We start from the raw sequence: 16347 nt of genomic DNA on the forward strand, positions 1-16347 counted from the left end.
ATAGATAAGAAAAATGGAGGAGAGAGAAAGAGAGACCAGGTATTGTATTCTCAATTAACTGAAAATCAATCACACTGACACCCAGAGCTTCACCCACTGCAGACACACAAGCTTTTTGGTACATACAGTTTCCCCATTGTGTTCCTTTTACCTGGGGGATGTGAGCAGGTGCTTGGGGAACCACAGAAATTATTCTCCTTGATTCTGGACTAGCAACCCCCACGGAGTCAGATGGATAAAGTGAATGCATCTTCAGACTGACCACATACACTAAATTTTACAATACATCCATGTACACTGTGTAGTTTGTGATACACATAGTAATTATGCCAGAAATGTCTTAAAAGGCTTTAAATATTTCTGTTCTATGCACGTCTGTGAGAACAGTGAAGTTGTCTTCAAGTGATGGGACCAGTTTCACATGATATGGGGGGTTTGAAAGTTACTCTCCCAAAAAAATCACTTAAAATTGCTTTTCCATCTGCAAGGCTGCAAGGGTTTGTAACCCTAATTTACTGCATTCTCCTGCCATAGACAAATCCCCTAGGGTGTGCATGTCCTATGCCACTTAACAATAGAACATTCCTACCTGTTTTGTTTTGTTTCAGCCATCTGTGATAAGGGCACACTGCAAATAATCTCAATCCAGTGAAGCTGTTCCATAGTCTGGAACGCTGCAATTCTGGTTGAGATGGATTAGCAGTCAGACTGCAGATGTAGAGGCCAAATTCATCTCATGGATGGTGCTGCAACATTAGTGAGATTATAGCTGAGATTCCCCAGTTCTTCACCTGTCCCATGACTGGTTAAAAAACCATTTACTATGACAACAAATATTTCATACTATTTCCATCTGCCAGAGGTATACAGACCACAGAAAGCCATGGTGTCTGCAGTAATTTCCTGTGAGCTGTGACAACACCAGAAAAAGGTCCTGTGCTATTAAAGGGGTAAGGAGGGGAAGTAGAGAGATAAAAGCTGGATGAGGGGAAACAGGAGGTAAACTTCAGCAGGGAACTTAGACAGAGAGAAAGAAAAATGCCTTATGGAGTAGTGGGAGAGAGAAAAGAAGCAGACAAATAATATAGGACAGATTGAAACAAAAAAAACCAACAAAAACAAAAAATCCCCCCAACCTGCTGGATTCAGAGGGAAATAAATACACACTGGAAAAATAATTCCCTGGAAAGTGCATGCTGGGCAGTCTCAGGAATCTTGCTTTCTCTAGGCAATACTATGTACAAAAATGATTTTAAAAGTCAGATGCTTTTGAGGATGTTTACTCTTCAAGGAATGTCATGTCACAAAAGGAGGAGTCATCTCAGGACAGACCTTACACTCTCTCTAGGTAGACACTTTCAAATTTTTTTCTTTCTATTTTTCAAAGACACAGACTTTTCTCCAGTTTCTCCAAACAAAAGGCATTTCACATGTTTACCTGTTTCTCAAACCAGATTTTAACCAGAAGTGAGAGATCTGACAGAACAGATTCAACAGAAGGGTACTGGCATGAGCCAAAGACTAAGCCTCTGGAGTGAGTAATCAGCTTTAACACTGCCCAAGTGTGAAACAGAAGCGAAAAGGAGACAGAGGAAATGCAATTTTGTGACAATGCTGCTAAAGTTGGGCTTGCTTTCTCATGAGGTACTTGGTCCTCTCCGGGCAGCTCCTCTCTTACTGTCCAGGAAGAGCTGCTAACAAGCTCCCACCGGGTGTAAATGAGGACTAAGCCCCTGTCTGGGAGATGTGCTGCCACAGAATGGGTGGCTTTGTCCCAGTGTGTAAGATATGCTTGCAGGCTAAGGCACACAAAATGTTCCTCTCACACATGAAAAAGGGGCTGAGTGTGAGTGGGAGGACTCCAGAATGCAACAACAGAACAAAGAATACAGGGAGCAGCTGATCTGCTCCCCTCCTTATTAACAAGTTTGGCTGTGGCAGACAACACTGAGCTGGTGAGCATTAACATAGAGAGGGCAAGCTTCCCATTGCCCATGAGGAATGAAATCTTTGCTGAGAGAGCAGAAGCCACGTTCTTCAGCAAATTAGATGCATCAGCTGGGGTTTGGCAGAACCTCCTGAGCAAAGGACTCCAAATCTGCACTTAACCACTCACTTGGACAGTCTTTCAAGAGATCTTGAGTGTTCCTACTATGGACACTCACACGTTGCAACGTTAGGAAATCTTTCTGCAGGGAACACACATACCGATAACCTAATGCTTCTATGTGGCATAAGGCTTGACTATTTAGAAATGTTTTGGAAAGCATCAGAAATAGGACCCACAAAGATAAAATGAAAGACAAAATACGAAGTCAGAGATGTGAGGTACACCTTGGTGGTGATGTGGAACATCCTAGCCATGCCGGGAGTACAGACTGACCATCAGAGAGCACTCCTTCACACAGACACAGGTCAGGTGCATGCTGAGCTCAGAGCAGCTGGAATGGGCTATGAGATTGGAAAGCTAAAACTGATGATGCTAACTTGCGCTTTCAGGAAAAAAATGGCACAAAAAACCACCAGGAAAGGGTAGCACTCTATGTAAAAATATGCTGCTACTGGCTATAGACTTTTCAAAACCACAGTGCTTCACAACTGCAGTTGTAATGAATAAAACTGAAGGAGAGTTGATTGGCACACACTGAATCATTAAACTATTGGATCTTACTAAATAACAGGACAAACTGCTCTTTATGTAGCAACCTAGATCATGTAGGAAGGAAAAGAAGTAAAACAGAGGACATTTAATATACATTTTGTGCAGTCAGTAATACAAAATATCTGCTTCTAAAAATAACACAAAACATTTTCTTTACAGATGTGAATAATACACACTGTAAGTCTTCATGAAACTTGACAAGGAAAAAATCACACAACGCTGTATTTTTATAAATCTTAAACAAATGGAGAAGTTTCTATGAATCAAAGAGTTACCACTTCAACTGTGTTTTATAAAGTGGAAAAGACCAGTTATTCTGACACATTCTCTAGCCAAGCAATGGAACAACTGGTTTCAGCTCTCTACCAGCAGTAACTTGGAGGATTTAGCAGTATTCACTTTGGCATGCAAAACCAGACTGAGCAGATGATGCATCTTGATTGCATAAGATTAAAACAAAGGGCAGATAATTAAATATGAAATATGCTTGCAGGATGGTGTCATTTCTCTCCTTCATTCGCATCTCTACAATTTTAAACAAAATAACTAGTGGTTTCATTAGGAAACAATTGCAGCATTCTCACAGTCCCATGCAGGCAAATAGCTGCAGTCTAGTTTTACTGTTCTTACACCCACAGAGAATTCTGTTTTGTTTTGACCTCTCATTACTTTCCCTCACACACTTGGCTCCAAACATCAAATTTTGCCTCAGCCATTCAACAGTTATTCCTTTGGGCTGGTTTTTTTTCTTACCATTATGCATTCATATAGAACAGCTGGAACTAAGAAAAAGCACAGTTAATTATTTCTAAATTTCCCAAAGAAAACCTTTTTACTTTTCTTCAGTTTGAAATTACTTTTTGGTTTGAGGAAGAAGAGAAAAATTGCCTCACATAAAACCTTGCATAGATCTCAAAAACTTAATGGAACATTTTAGCTTAAAAAACAGTGTAATTTTTGAGAAGGAGGTGGGTTCAGGTTTTCTCCCTTTTATTTCTAAAATAATATAAAAAGTCTAAACAAAGCGATTGTTGTGTCTTGAGGGGGGAACTGATTTCTTTTATTATGACATGAGAACCACAAGAGAAGAGAATCTCTATCCCTCAAATACCAAGCAAATCTGTGCAAATCTACTTGCTGGGTTAGCCTATGAGCCCCAGCCAAGTAAGAATGGAAGAACCACCCAGAAAAAAACAAGACCAAAAACGGGCAACACCTGCCACATGCTCACAAACTAACAAATGGTTTTGGGGCAGATCAGGGGACATGGAGCAAGGTAGAGAGCAGGGAATTCTGAGTCTGACCAAGGGGAGAACAGTCAGGTATGAGGTAATATTGGTAGGAAAGAGTCTTGGTAAGGTAGACAAGTCAGGACCGACCATGAGGTTTTTTGGATATCGACGAGTCAGAATCTGCCTCTGGATTTAACACTCCGCTCCAGAAAAAAAATCCCATCAAAATTACCTTCAGGGCACCTCTGAAAAAATCCCTGACTCAAACAAACTATCCCTGACTATAACAAACTATGTATGGCTCTGCCCTAAGCTTCTTCTTTATAAGTCACAGAAATGACTTAATATCTGGACTTGTTTATGAAAGAATATCTAATTCTATCCAAATATCCAGTTTTTCCTACACTTATAAGAAAAAAGGAACTGAATGAGATTAGATAAATGAAACCTTGGCTATCCATTCATATTGTGGAATTGCAGAGAGATATTAACATGAATTTCTCAACTTATGAAATGGAGGAGATGGCATTAACTCTTCCACACAGGCAGGTCATCCTCTCAGCTCTTTGATGGGTCTTTGAGTTCAGCAGATTTAACAAAAGCAAAGGCAAGAAACAATAAAGCATTGGCAGCATGACCAAGCATCCTCCGCCTCTTAGTTACAAAATGACAAACCTGTAGCTACAATTACAGTCTAAGTCATTATTGCAATATTTCTCTAGATAAGCCTTTTCCAAAAGAAGAGGCTTTAGATCACCTATGTCTAATAAAATAGGCAAGCAGAATTAATATAAAAATATGAACCTTTGAGCTGTCACCATACATCCTGAACCAAAACCACGAGGCAGATGAACATTTCTTTTTGTTTTGCAGTTAACTTTAAATAATATGTGATGTGGTCTGACCTGGTAAAGCTCCTACTTCTCCTTATTGGTTGATCCCCAAACTCCATAAGCTGAAGGAATAACAAAATTTGCTGTATTTCTACATGCATTACAGTGTGAGTCACAGCTAAACCATGCTCAGAATGAAGTATTCCCTGTAGGTGGTGTGTAAACAGCTAATTTGGTGAAAAGATGTTATGCTAAAATGATCAACCATCAATTCTATGAGTGTATTGTACACTATTGGTGTATATCAGATTTCTTGACCTGTTTTGGTGGCACATAACTTCTGCAAAGACATCACTTTGAGAATTGATTATTAACTTTAATCCATTTTAAAACTCTCAATACAACATTTAGAAAATTTGTTCTTGAACCTTTCCATGGGCAGATCTTTACAGGGGCTGCACAGCTAGGAACACCCTGCTGACCGAGGAGGTGATAGGGCATTGATATAAGCAATATTCCAACTGGTTATTAACTCATTACAAAGTATTCCCCACGCCTGGCAACTGCTGCACCAGAGCTTAGCATGGAATACACGAGACAGTGATGCCAGGGCTCTGAAGCCAACATGGCTTTAGCCTCTTGCTGAAAGACAAAATACTTGGGGTTGCTAACGACTACTTGAAAGTCCCAGAATAAACCATCTCATCATCATGGCCCAAGCACCACTAAAAGCATTCTGTTGTTCTTACTTTTTCCAGTTAAAACCAAAAGCACTCAGAACCCAAAATATTTTTCCTTTGCTCCCAGAGCCAAAATGCCAAAAATGCTGTTTAGAGGTAGCTTGATCTCTACCCCAAGAAGAAGGGACCAGCTGCTCCATCTTTTTTTCACAATGCTCGCTACACTGTGGTGAACTAAGCCATGCAGTGGTTTGGGATCCACAACCACCAAGTCTTGCATTACAAAAAAAAGGAAATAAACCCTCCAAGGAAGAATGACTTCTAACTCAAAATTTCCCAGAGTGGCCCCAAGCACTCATCAGAAGAGACACAGGGAGAGAGCACTGAATTAACAACTGAAGCATAGTGCAACATAATTTCAGTTCTTAAAATAATCAGGCTGCAATACCACATGAAAAATCCAAGAAGCATCTGCAATGACATTCCATATTTTCCAGGAGAAAGAGGAGACAAATGGAGGAGACTGCACAAAGAGGTGTCAGACTCTGTATTAGCAACACAAGAGGCCCACTGTACAAAGCCCTTGTATCAGCCTCTGGTTGTGCACTCACTTACCTGACCAAGGGCAGGGAGTGCTGCATATCCCACGGGCTGATTTATCATTCCTTTCTGCTTCATGATGAGCATGCGTTTCTGCTCCTCGCTCAGGTGTGCCACGTGGGCTGGCACCTGGGCCTGCTGGGCCTGCTGCTGCTGCTGGATGTAGGGCACCATGGTGTTCTTCCCGGGGTTTGCCATTGCCGGGGCCATCATCTGACCCAGCTCAGTGCTGAAATGGGTCAGAGGTTTGGTGTTGCCATAAGAAAGCAGATTGGGCTGCTTGCCCAAGGAGTTTGTGACCAAATTATTTGGCTGCTGACTGATCATGTTCATATGATTTTGAGGGAGGTAGTTATTGATTGTGGTCTTCTGGGGGTTGTTTGCCATAGGAGGCACTACAGGGTTTTGGTTGTTAAAGGCTTGAGAATACATCATTGGGCTATTTGGTTTGTCTGCACTGAAGGGTGCTCCGTAGGGACTGGATGGAGGCCCCCCTGGTGACCAGCTTGAGGGCTGATTTGGGTGCTGCTGCTTCTGCTGCATGAGCTTGGCCCTTTGCTGCTGCTGGGCTGCCATCTGCTTGAGCTGCTCGGCTGGGGACAGGTCAGCGCTGGGGCCAGGCCCTGAGCCCGCCACGGCCGAGGCCGCGCTCATCAGGAAGCCATTCCCGGAGCGCCCCTGCGTTTGTCCGGGAGTGTGGGCCTGGCCGGGGGTCTGAGGGGACTGCACCACACAATTTGCTGGAGAGCCAGCAGGGACTGGGGCCAGCGGCGCGCTGGATGCTGAGGCAACGCTGGAGCCTGAGGAGATGTTGGAAAATGGAGGACCGGAAGAAGATGGTCTGACCTGGGGAGATCCCAATGGGACATGAGTGAATGGAGAATGGGATGGATCACTTTTCACGCTCGCGCTCTCCTGAGTCTCTGTGGCAGGCCTGGGATATTCAGGCTCCTTCTTCTCTTCAAAGTCTTCATTGAACAAATCCTGTATATCATCTTCTGGGACGGTGTTCGCCAGCTCGTCTATGAGCTCCTGCCACTCCTGATCATTTAGGTTAATGTCTGAGAAGAGCTTGTTCTGATTGGAAAGAGATGTTTCAGAAGTGTCTATGCAGTTGGAGTCATCCAGGGGCTCTTGCTTTAGCTCCTTGTTGTGCAGGATGTTAAAACCATCATCCAGCTCGCTGCAGCCGTTAACAGGGAGCTTTATCTCAGAAAGCCCACCGTTTTCACCCAAGTCTTCCAGACTACTCCTGTGAGTTCCACTGTTCTGCAGGAGCACAGGAGCTTTCATGTCAAGCTGGTGAAGAGGAGAAACAGCAGGCAAAGGCAGATTAATGGGCAAGCTGTTGATTGCCTCAATGCCTGGCCCATCCTTGCGTGTCCGCTTGCTGGTTGGAGAAAAGCCCCCATCGCAAACTCCATTCTGCTGCTCTCCATTGAGAGGTGAACGTGCGCCTTCCAACTTCCTTTTGACTGTCTCTTGAAGCTTAAAGAAAACAAGAGGAAAGGAAAAAATTAACCATTTGCAGACGCAAAAGAAGTGCTCATGGGCACTGTGACAAGAGGCTCCTCATCAAGCCAGTGACAATAAGTTTCAAAACTGGTTAGGAGGTTTCTCTGATTTCATTCTTATGCCTCGATCACTTTGAAAACACAGTCTAAAAACCCCCCAACAACCAAACACTTCCCACTGTCCCAAACCAAACCTTCCTTTGACTAGGAAAGCAGAACTGTAAAATATGTCTGTGCTTTCCAAGCTGAATCTGTGCTAGCTTCCAAGAAATTTAGGGAGCAAGTTGACTAATTTGACATTTTAGTGCCTAATACAGGGATAAGATTTAAACAGTGTGCCTAACACAGTGAGGAGTCTTAAAATGGAATTTTAAAAAAGAGAAAAAAGGAATCACTAAAACTTACTAGTCACTCCAAATTTTTTTGTTGTTGTTGGAAGTTTCTAGAAGCTTCTTAAAAAAGTAACTGCAATATAATTGATTGACTACTTATATTGAAATGTGTTGTTGACAAAAAAAAAATTGCATAGTTTCATTTGCTTAGCCCTATGTTCTTGGCTAACACATTGAGAATCACTTTTAAGGGAGAAAAAAAAAATCCACCCTAGAAAACAGAAGGTGCTTTGCATAACTTTAACTCAATCAAATAATGAAAAAAAAAAAAGGAATCAACTATGTGACTATGTGCTAAGGGCTAACATAAAACATAAATAGCTAACAGAAATAATGGCCAGGCAAGTCTACAGAAAAGCAAATAAATTGGAATATAGGAATTTTATAAAAAAATAGTGTATTAACATCAGTTTTGAATCTGGTTGTAGAAGCATAGCAAAGAACTGCAGCAAGCAGCAGTCCTCCCCACTCACACCCAAGCAGAGTCCTTTACTTATGTACCAGGCTAAAAAAGCGTCTCTCTTCACTAAGGCAAAAAACAATAGTGGGGAGGGGAGGAAGCAAAGAGGTCACAGCTCCAGCAAACGCCTTCAGGACACGCTTGCATCCTTGATACTAGAACAATAGAAGACAAAATACTGAAAGATTTTATCAGTTTTTAAAGTATTCTTACTGGTAGGAAAGTCCCAGATATGCAACTCCCACCCCTTCCCTAACCTAGAGGTCCTCAACCTTCTTTCTTCTCATAATCCAGATCTCATTTATTTCTCCCCTCCCAGAGGGCTGGTCCCCCTTTCATCCCATGCATAAGATGGGCAAGCAAACCCGTATCTTGCCCGGGTTCTGGGAAGGCTGTGCCCTTCTCTTGCCCCTCTTTCATCACACAGTGCAGAGGGATGTGGCCAGCACAGGCATTGCTGCAGCCACAGCTCAGCGTGCATGGGACACCAAGCTACTGTGAGGCTGCTCTTTTGCAGAGAGCCAGGCAGAAAGACAGTGCCATGAGCCTAAGCAGACCATCAACTCCTTGATTTTCACTGGAGCAGATCAGCTTTTTAATGTGGGAAGTCACTGTTGGCATAAGTGGCCAAGACTTTACTGCCTGTTCCACCCTGCACAAAGCCAGTGTGTGCCAAGCCTCCTGCAGGCAGAAATTCCTCCCCTTTGTGCTTCTGTGGTGCCACACAGACCAGCTGCCCTGTAACCACAGCCTCTGCCCCATGGCTGGGCTCCCCTCTCCAGTGTCTGGTCTCAAAACCCTGAATTTGGAGAGGTGTGGATGCTCATCTTGGAGATGAGAAGGTTCTGGGCAGACCTTTATAGCACCTTCCAGCACCCAGAGGGCCTACAAGAGAGCTGGAGAAGGACTTCTACAAGTGACAGGACAAGTTTGAAATGGATTCAAACTGACAGAAGGTGGGTTTAGGTTAGATATTAGTAAGAAATTCTTCCCGGTGAGGATGGTGAGGTGTTGGCACAGGTTGGTCAGTTGATGTAATGGGTTAAAATAGCATATTTATGTAAATGTAAAAATAGTATACTTAAATACTGCCCTTAATGGGCCCCTCCCACAATTTACAGCTGAAATCACCCATTTCAGCTCCTAAGCCATCACACTGCAAAGTCCCTATTGCCACAGCAGAAAAACTGCATTCCCCCAACAGCAAGTGACTCAAGAGTGAGCCCAATGGGAATGCTCAGGCAAAACCAGGATTTGAAGAAATGTTCAAAATGTGTCATGGCCCTTTACCCCAACTTCATATTGATCAGTGCTGGGATAAAGTAAGAACAGGACATGGTGGCAGGCTTCTCATCATGAAGTAAAGTTCTATAAGGAAAATATGGGGGAAAAAATTCCCTAATGACAAGGCAGGGACCAGTGAGAGTGATTATCTCCTGAGGAATACAAGTGAACTGACTCCATACATTTTGCAAGTTTGAATGAATACTCTACAAAAATATTGGTGAGAGTGATATGCTTTAACATGGTTTCACACTTCCAGGTTTTAAAACATTTACCATTTTATCCTGAATCTATCACCTTATTTGTATATGAATATACAAATTCAAAAGAATTTTCCAAAAAAATCAAAACTATCTAGTGGAAAATAACCAAATAACCAGCCCTAAAAATATCAGTTCCTAAAGTTTCATCATGTGCTGGAACTTGTATGTCCCCCTGTACAAATAGACAGTGACTTTAGCCCAGTATATAAATATTCATAATCATGTTATTATGCATTACAACAAAAAGCAGCTTGACATGAAAACTATTTTCTATGAAATATGAAACATACAGAAGTCGTGCTTTTTTGTAAAAAGAAATTAAATTAAATCTATTCTAATTTTGTTTATCCACATCGTTCTCCTTCAGAAGCTTTTGGATTTGGGGGGGCTAACAGGCACTAATATTTTTGTCTTCTTTGTTTGCTCATTGAAAAACTGTAGGTAGACAAAGACTTAATGTGAAAGGTTTGTTAGAAGGCAACATGCTGGGGAAGCCTCTTGATTCCAGCATTTTGGGGGAGTTGGGAGCCATGACAATAAATGTATCTCCTTTTTTTTGAGGTACAATGCAGAAATACTCTTATCAAATGATTTTAATGAAATATTTCCTTTTCATATCTTGATTTAATTCCCAATCACCATATGAACTCTTGAATGGTTTGGATATCCTACACTGAGCATATACTGGCAAACAGTTTACCACAATCAGGATTCCAGAGTGTCTTAGACTAAAACCCCAGCACTTCCCCTTCCCTCTATAAACACAATCCCTGAAGTAAAATAGTACCTTTTAAAGTACCCTCTCTCTCCTTCTCAGTACAAGCACACAGTTTGTGCATGTTTTATGGCATGCATTGTGAAGATATTAGCAGGAGCTGAGAGATTTAGGTCTCGGAACAGAAGATTGTTGACACATAGAATAAAAACAAAAGGAAAATATCAAAATCAAAGGAAAATATTGAAATAAAACAACCCCCTTTCAGCTTCACAAACTTTTAGCTTTATTCACACAAAATACTTGGCTGATGAATCTTCATTTCACTGCTGTTTTCTACCCCAAAGCACAAGAGGGGGAAGCAGGACTATCAGTTCTTTATAAGCCTTTGAAAAAACTCTAGTCGCAGACTGAGAAAAGGTCAGATTTTGGCAGGTTGACTTTTTAAATGGCTCTCGGTTGGAGGAGAGGCAGGGGCACAGAAACACAAACACACACCGAGCTGAAGGGTTGGGATGCAGCCCATCCTGAAACCCTGGCCAGCGCTGCTCGGACAGGCCGTGGCAGAGCCAGCAGATGCACGGCAGTGTGGGGAGGCTGTGGCAGGGCTTTCATCAGTGAGGAGAGGCTGCTGCGCTTCATCTCCCCAGCAGCAATCCATCTCTCAAAAGGAACGAGACAGAGGTGCAGTTGTTATAGCAACAGCCGGGCCCATCCTCCACCAGGAGCTGCCTTGGTGGGCGGCTGCTCCAGCCCCAGCGCACGGCAGGGACTGAGGCTGTGGCACCAGAACATCCTTTCATTGCTCCTCAAAGAACAGCACAAAAACCAGGGCGAGGCGGGGAGCCGAGAGGATAAATTCTCTCTATGCCCTGTTCACAGGGTCTGACACAGGTCCACTGCTCCTCTGAGCCCCCAGAGCAGGAGGCTGATGTCACTTTGTCACGTGTTTTTGTGTACCAGCTGCATGCAGCCACTGACTTTCCTCTGCCTAGGGCAGCTCCAGCAGCTTCAATACAAGACAAAGGCAGCAATTCTGAGAGGTTTGGTGCACTTGGCTTCCCAGCTCTGCTGGAATGTGCCCTGCTCTGGAGTTATCTTTGGGCTTTGGCTAGTTTCTCTGCTTTCCCACCAGGAGCAAAGTCCATCTCACTCAGAGGATATGCATGGTTACAAAAAACAGGGCTTATTATCTTCTCCACATGCTCTTCTGAGACTCTTTCTGTTAAAAATTGATCATTTCAGTTCTTCATGTTGAATCAGTCTGGCCCACCAGTCACCATGACCTTCAGTTCCTTTCCATGAAATGAATTTAAGTCTTGGGTCTTCCTCTAGGGTTTCTACTCTCCCTCCCAACAGTGTGACCATGTTCACAGGGGTCTTAGGATGAGGGAAGAGATGAGGATCTGACTCCATGTTTCAGAAGGCTGATTTATTATTTTATTATATATATTACATTAAAACTATACTTAAAGAATAGAAGAAAGGATTTCATCAGAAGGCTGGCTAAGAATAGAATAGGAAAGAATGATAGCAAAGGTTTGTGACTCGGCTCTCTGTCCAAGCCAGCTGACTGTGACTGGCCATTAATTACAAACATCCAACATGGGCCAATCACAGATGCACCTGTTGCATTCCATAGCAGCAGATAATGATTGTTTACATTTTGTTCCTGAGGCCTCTTGGCTTCTCAGGAGGAAAAATCCTAAGGAAAGAAATTTTCATAAAAGAGGTCTGCAACACACCAGTGTGTCTGTTCCTGAGTTTTCCCCCTCTTTCTTCTCCCTTCTTCTCCTAGAGCTTCTATAGAAAGATCTTGGTACTTCTTACCTCCAACAGGGAGTAGTTACCATGAGCTCTGCCAAACACCCCCCCCAATTCAGCAGTCTCCAGCCTGTACCCTAAAGACTGAGCAAAGTTTCCTACTTAACTTCTTGTGCTGTGCTTAAATCCTATCAACAATTCAGGAAGTGTCCCAGGGGTGGCTATGAAGTGACACTAAGCAAGTGGATTTGACATGACAGCATCTAAGATCAGTAAGGAATAATCAGCATTTCCATTTGCATGCCAGAAATTCAGCTTCAACCTTTGAAAGGATTTTTTGCATGCACCTCCTTGCTGTATCACCTCTGACACTGCCATTCAAAAGCCAATGTTGCCTGAGGTACAGCCACATCTTGTCACCAGTGTTTTAAGCCTACCAGCTCCACAGCAGCTTCCCAATGACACTTGCAGTGTCCTGCAGAGATCTGTCTCATTTAATCCTGCTTTGGCCCAATGGGGTAAACACTGGCAAAGCAGTGACCTCATTGCAGTGCCAGCACTGCTCCATTTGTGCAAGTCTCAGGAAGGTGTAAGAGCCTATAAGCTGAACTACTGAGCTGGCAGTACCTATTGCTGCCTCTCTCACCCAGCAGCTGCGATCTGCTCTCTCCGAAACTGTCCTTGCAGATGGCACGAGCTGCATTTTCAGGGTGTGTTATGAGAATTTAGTCAGGCAGCCTCCAATTGACGTGTCTGGGAGTTGTTCTGATAAGTCTTCACCCTTTCCAATCTGCTTCGTATCTGGACAGAAGAGAGGGTAATGATAAAAAGCACTCTGGAGATTATTAAAGCTGTGCCTCCCAAATTACCACAAATCAGGATTGAAAAGAAATGCAGGAACCTCTTGTGTTTTAAACTAAGAAGAAGCAAAACAGCACACCTGGTGCTGTTGCACGTGCACCACAGCTACTCAGCAGCTCTTTAAACTGTGTATGTGACACTGGAATGGTTTCCTGGGAAAAATCTTGTCCCAGTCCATCCTTGCACGAGCACAAGTTGTAGCAGGCTAGTGAATATGTTGATGGCATCCTGGCTGCCTAGCAAAGGGGTATGTTGGACATGAAAGCATTCCTGTCCTCTGCAAAGGAGGAGCAGCTCTGTGACACAGGCTCTGCTCTCCTTGTCATTAAGGCACCAGTAGCATGTGAGCTCTATTCCTGACTTCAGAACTGACAGACCAAAACCTTGTCTGACTGATGTAAGGGAAAAGCCCTTCCTATGCTTGGGGCAGGCAAATTATCTTCCAGCTGCTTGCAAAATACTGCCCTGGCACAACCTACATACATAATATATTACTGCAGACTATCCTCAGAGAAACTCTGAAGGAAGAACCAGAAGAGATGGTGAAGGCATGACAGAAATCCCCTGATGGCACCACAGATTGCCATGGACTGTGAGTTCCTACTGGATCTCTGTTACTACCGAAGCCTGTCTAGTGCATGATCTCTAGCAGAGAGACCAGGCGGACAGAAGGCTGAAAGCAGAAATGGCACAGTTGTCTTCCTGCACATTCACATCCCTGGTGTTAACTCCCAACACACATCACCTCGTGGCAACAGAGCTACGTGTTCCATAGGTGCATGAGGCAGCACCTTCCAGTTCCTCAAATCAGTGTGGGCTAAGTCATTCCAGGCATTCTTCCACATGGCTAAGTTCAAGTTCATGCTTTCTGAAGCAAAGTGTTTCATACAACTGGAAAAGGAAGGAAATGAGAGCCACATGGTCTACACACTGTACCTGTTCAAGCCCACAGATTTTAGTCACCCTCTTGAGGTAACACCATAAATGAGGCTTCCACTTGAAAATAATTTAAATATCAAATTAACAGATTTCCACAACTAACACATTAAAAGAAAAATCTTGTGAATAGGTCATACTGTGCTGCAAACAAAATGGTAAATTTAGCCTCCTTTTTCCCATCTGTTCCCTGAACAGGCAGCTTGGCCGAGGACATAAGTCAGCTGAAGATTTCCCTGCAAGGACAAATACCTTTAAAGGAGTGCAGGTTATCTAAGTACAGATTGAACAATTAATGATACAGTAAGAATTGCAAAGCAGACCCAAGATATTTCACCTGAAATAGCAGGATTTGAGATGGAATTCCTGCCTTCAGTCGTGCCTTTGACTCCTGCACGGGGTTTGCAGCATCCACACCAGGAATTCTCATCGTATTTGGGTCCATTTAAGAAGAACTAATGGCCAAATTGCTGATAATCGAATTTCAGGGTGCTCCAAATCTGTGTGCAAACATCTCCTCCTGCTGCTCCAGTGCTTCTGCCTCACTTTGTGACACTTTATTGATTTTTTTTCCCCCTTCCTTTTCTTCCTCTCTGCGTGGAAACAAATTAAAGCAGGAATTGGGATTGTAAATAGATAATGGGACGTGAATGCAGAGTAATCAGTGCCAGCCATGTACAGCCATACTAATTGTGCCAGGGGAGGGAAAGGGATAAATATTTCATGCCTGGATTCAGTGGGAAGTGAGAGAGCAAGGAAAGAAATAAAAAAGAGTTGAGAAGGCCTCACTTCAGTGCTTTTTCTTCAAAAAGAGTTTTGATGGCATTAACCCCTCCTTGTTTTGAATTAAGGAATTTTGTTTAATGTGGAGGATTTGGTGTCACACAAGGGAAAAACATCTCAGGTTTGGGATGAATCCACCCTTCAAGGATGTGCTGATCAAAACCAAATCCAGGGATGTGGGACAGGAGAAGTTGAGCCTCATTCAGGCAGCTTTGCTTCATTCTTGTCTGGTTTTTATCTCAGGCACTTGAATTACAGCTGTGAAAGGGAAATTTGGCTCTGCATAGCTAAAGATTATTCCTGAGGGGTTTGCTGCTGCAGAATAAACAATGAAATGGCCCTTGAGGGGTGAAAACATTGAATTTAAGGGTGTTGTCATAAAAACCAGCCAGGAGAACTTACTCAGGATGGGTTTGGGGCATCCCATGTTTGATCTCAGCCCCAAATCTGGGTTTGGGGCATCCCTTGTTTGATCTCAGCCCCAAATCTGTTTGTTTGAACTCAATCTTTGAGAAAGTTTCCAATTCAGTGGGTTCAGCTGCCTTGGAGTTCCCCAAGGATGGCAAAAAGCCACAGAGGATCCATTTCTGCTCCACCTCATCCTCCTGAAAGAGCTGGGAACAGGGATGGAGAGAATCCATGGAGAAATGATTGGGAACAACCTTAAATCCCAGTTTTAAATCATCCCAGAGCACTTCAGGATCCAGGCACGGGATAATCCAGGGTTTGGATTGTACTGTAGGTGGCAGAGATGCTTTAGTTATGCACTAATCACCCTGCCAGCTCATTAAGGGACTGGGAGCGCAGGGATGCCATTAATTAACGCTGCCAATTCCAGCCTGAGGTCACCTCTGGATGGGCTGGGTGGCTGAAGGGCTCTTCAGGTGCTCCATGGGCTGCCAGGTCTGCTGCTAAATAATGTTTAATAATCAAATCTGAAATATCTTCCGGATGGAACAGATTCCCAGGATCCTTTTGCCTTTGTTAAAAAAGCAGGGGGTGTTGGGATGTCAAAAAAGAATGTTGGAATGGTAAAAATGGGGTGTTGAAATGGCAATAAAAGGTGTTAGATGCCACTGAAAGGTGTTGGAATGCCAATAATGGGTGTTGAAATTGCACTAATTTTTAAATAAGTGATAATTAGGGATTAAAATGATTAACTTTCATTAGCAGGAACACAGAGAGCATTGGTGTCCTCACCATGGTGAATGTCACCATTGTGGACCTCAGTCTCAGTCTGAAGTGTTGTTCCAGTCTAAAACTTGGTTTGGGACAAAACTCAGCCAGGAATTGTGATCTGGAGTTAAAAATGAAGCAAACAACATCATGTTTTAAAAGGAAATAAAATTATGAACAAATATGAAGGGC

General features: G+C 43.2%; 1 protein-coding gene across 1 annotated transcript in view; it reads right to left on the reverse strand.

The window, feature by feature from the left end:
* The window catches only part of LOC128937650 (mastermind-like protein 3), a 29639-nt gene extending 13442 nt beyond the window's left edge, over positions 1-16197 (reverse strand). Inside the window, exons 1-2 of the mRNA XM_054277447.1 lie at positions 16180-16197; positions 6023-7495 (exon numbers count right to left, since the gene is read on the reverse strand). Coding sequence (XP_054133422.1) covers positions 6023-7495; positions 16180-16197 — 1491 coding nt within the window. The remainder of the gene's footprint in view (positions 1-6022; positions 7496-16179) is intronic.
* Between the last annotated feature and the right edge of the window lie 150 nt (positions 16198-16347).

This window comes from Melozone crissalis, unplaced genomic scaffold (assembly GCF_028551555.1).
Source record: "Melozone crissalis strain CALT ecotype California unplaced genomic scaffold, PUWL_Pcris_2 ptg000020l_1, whole genome shotgun sequence".
Classification (NCBI taxonomy): Eukaryota; Metazoa; Chordata; class Aves; order Passeriformes; family Passerellidae; genus Melozone; species Melozone crissalis.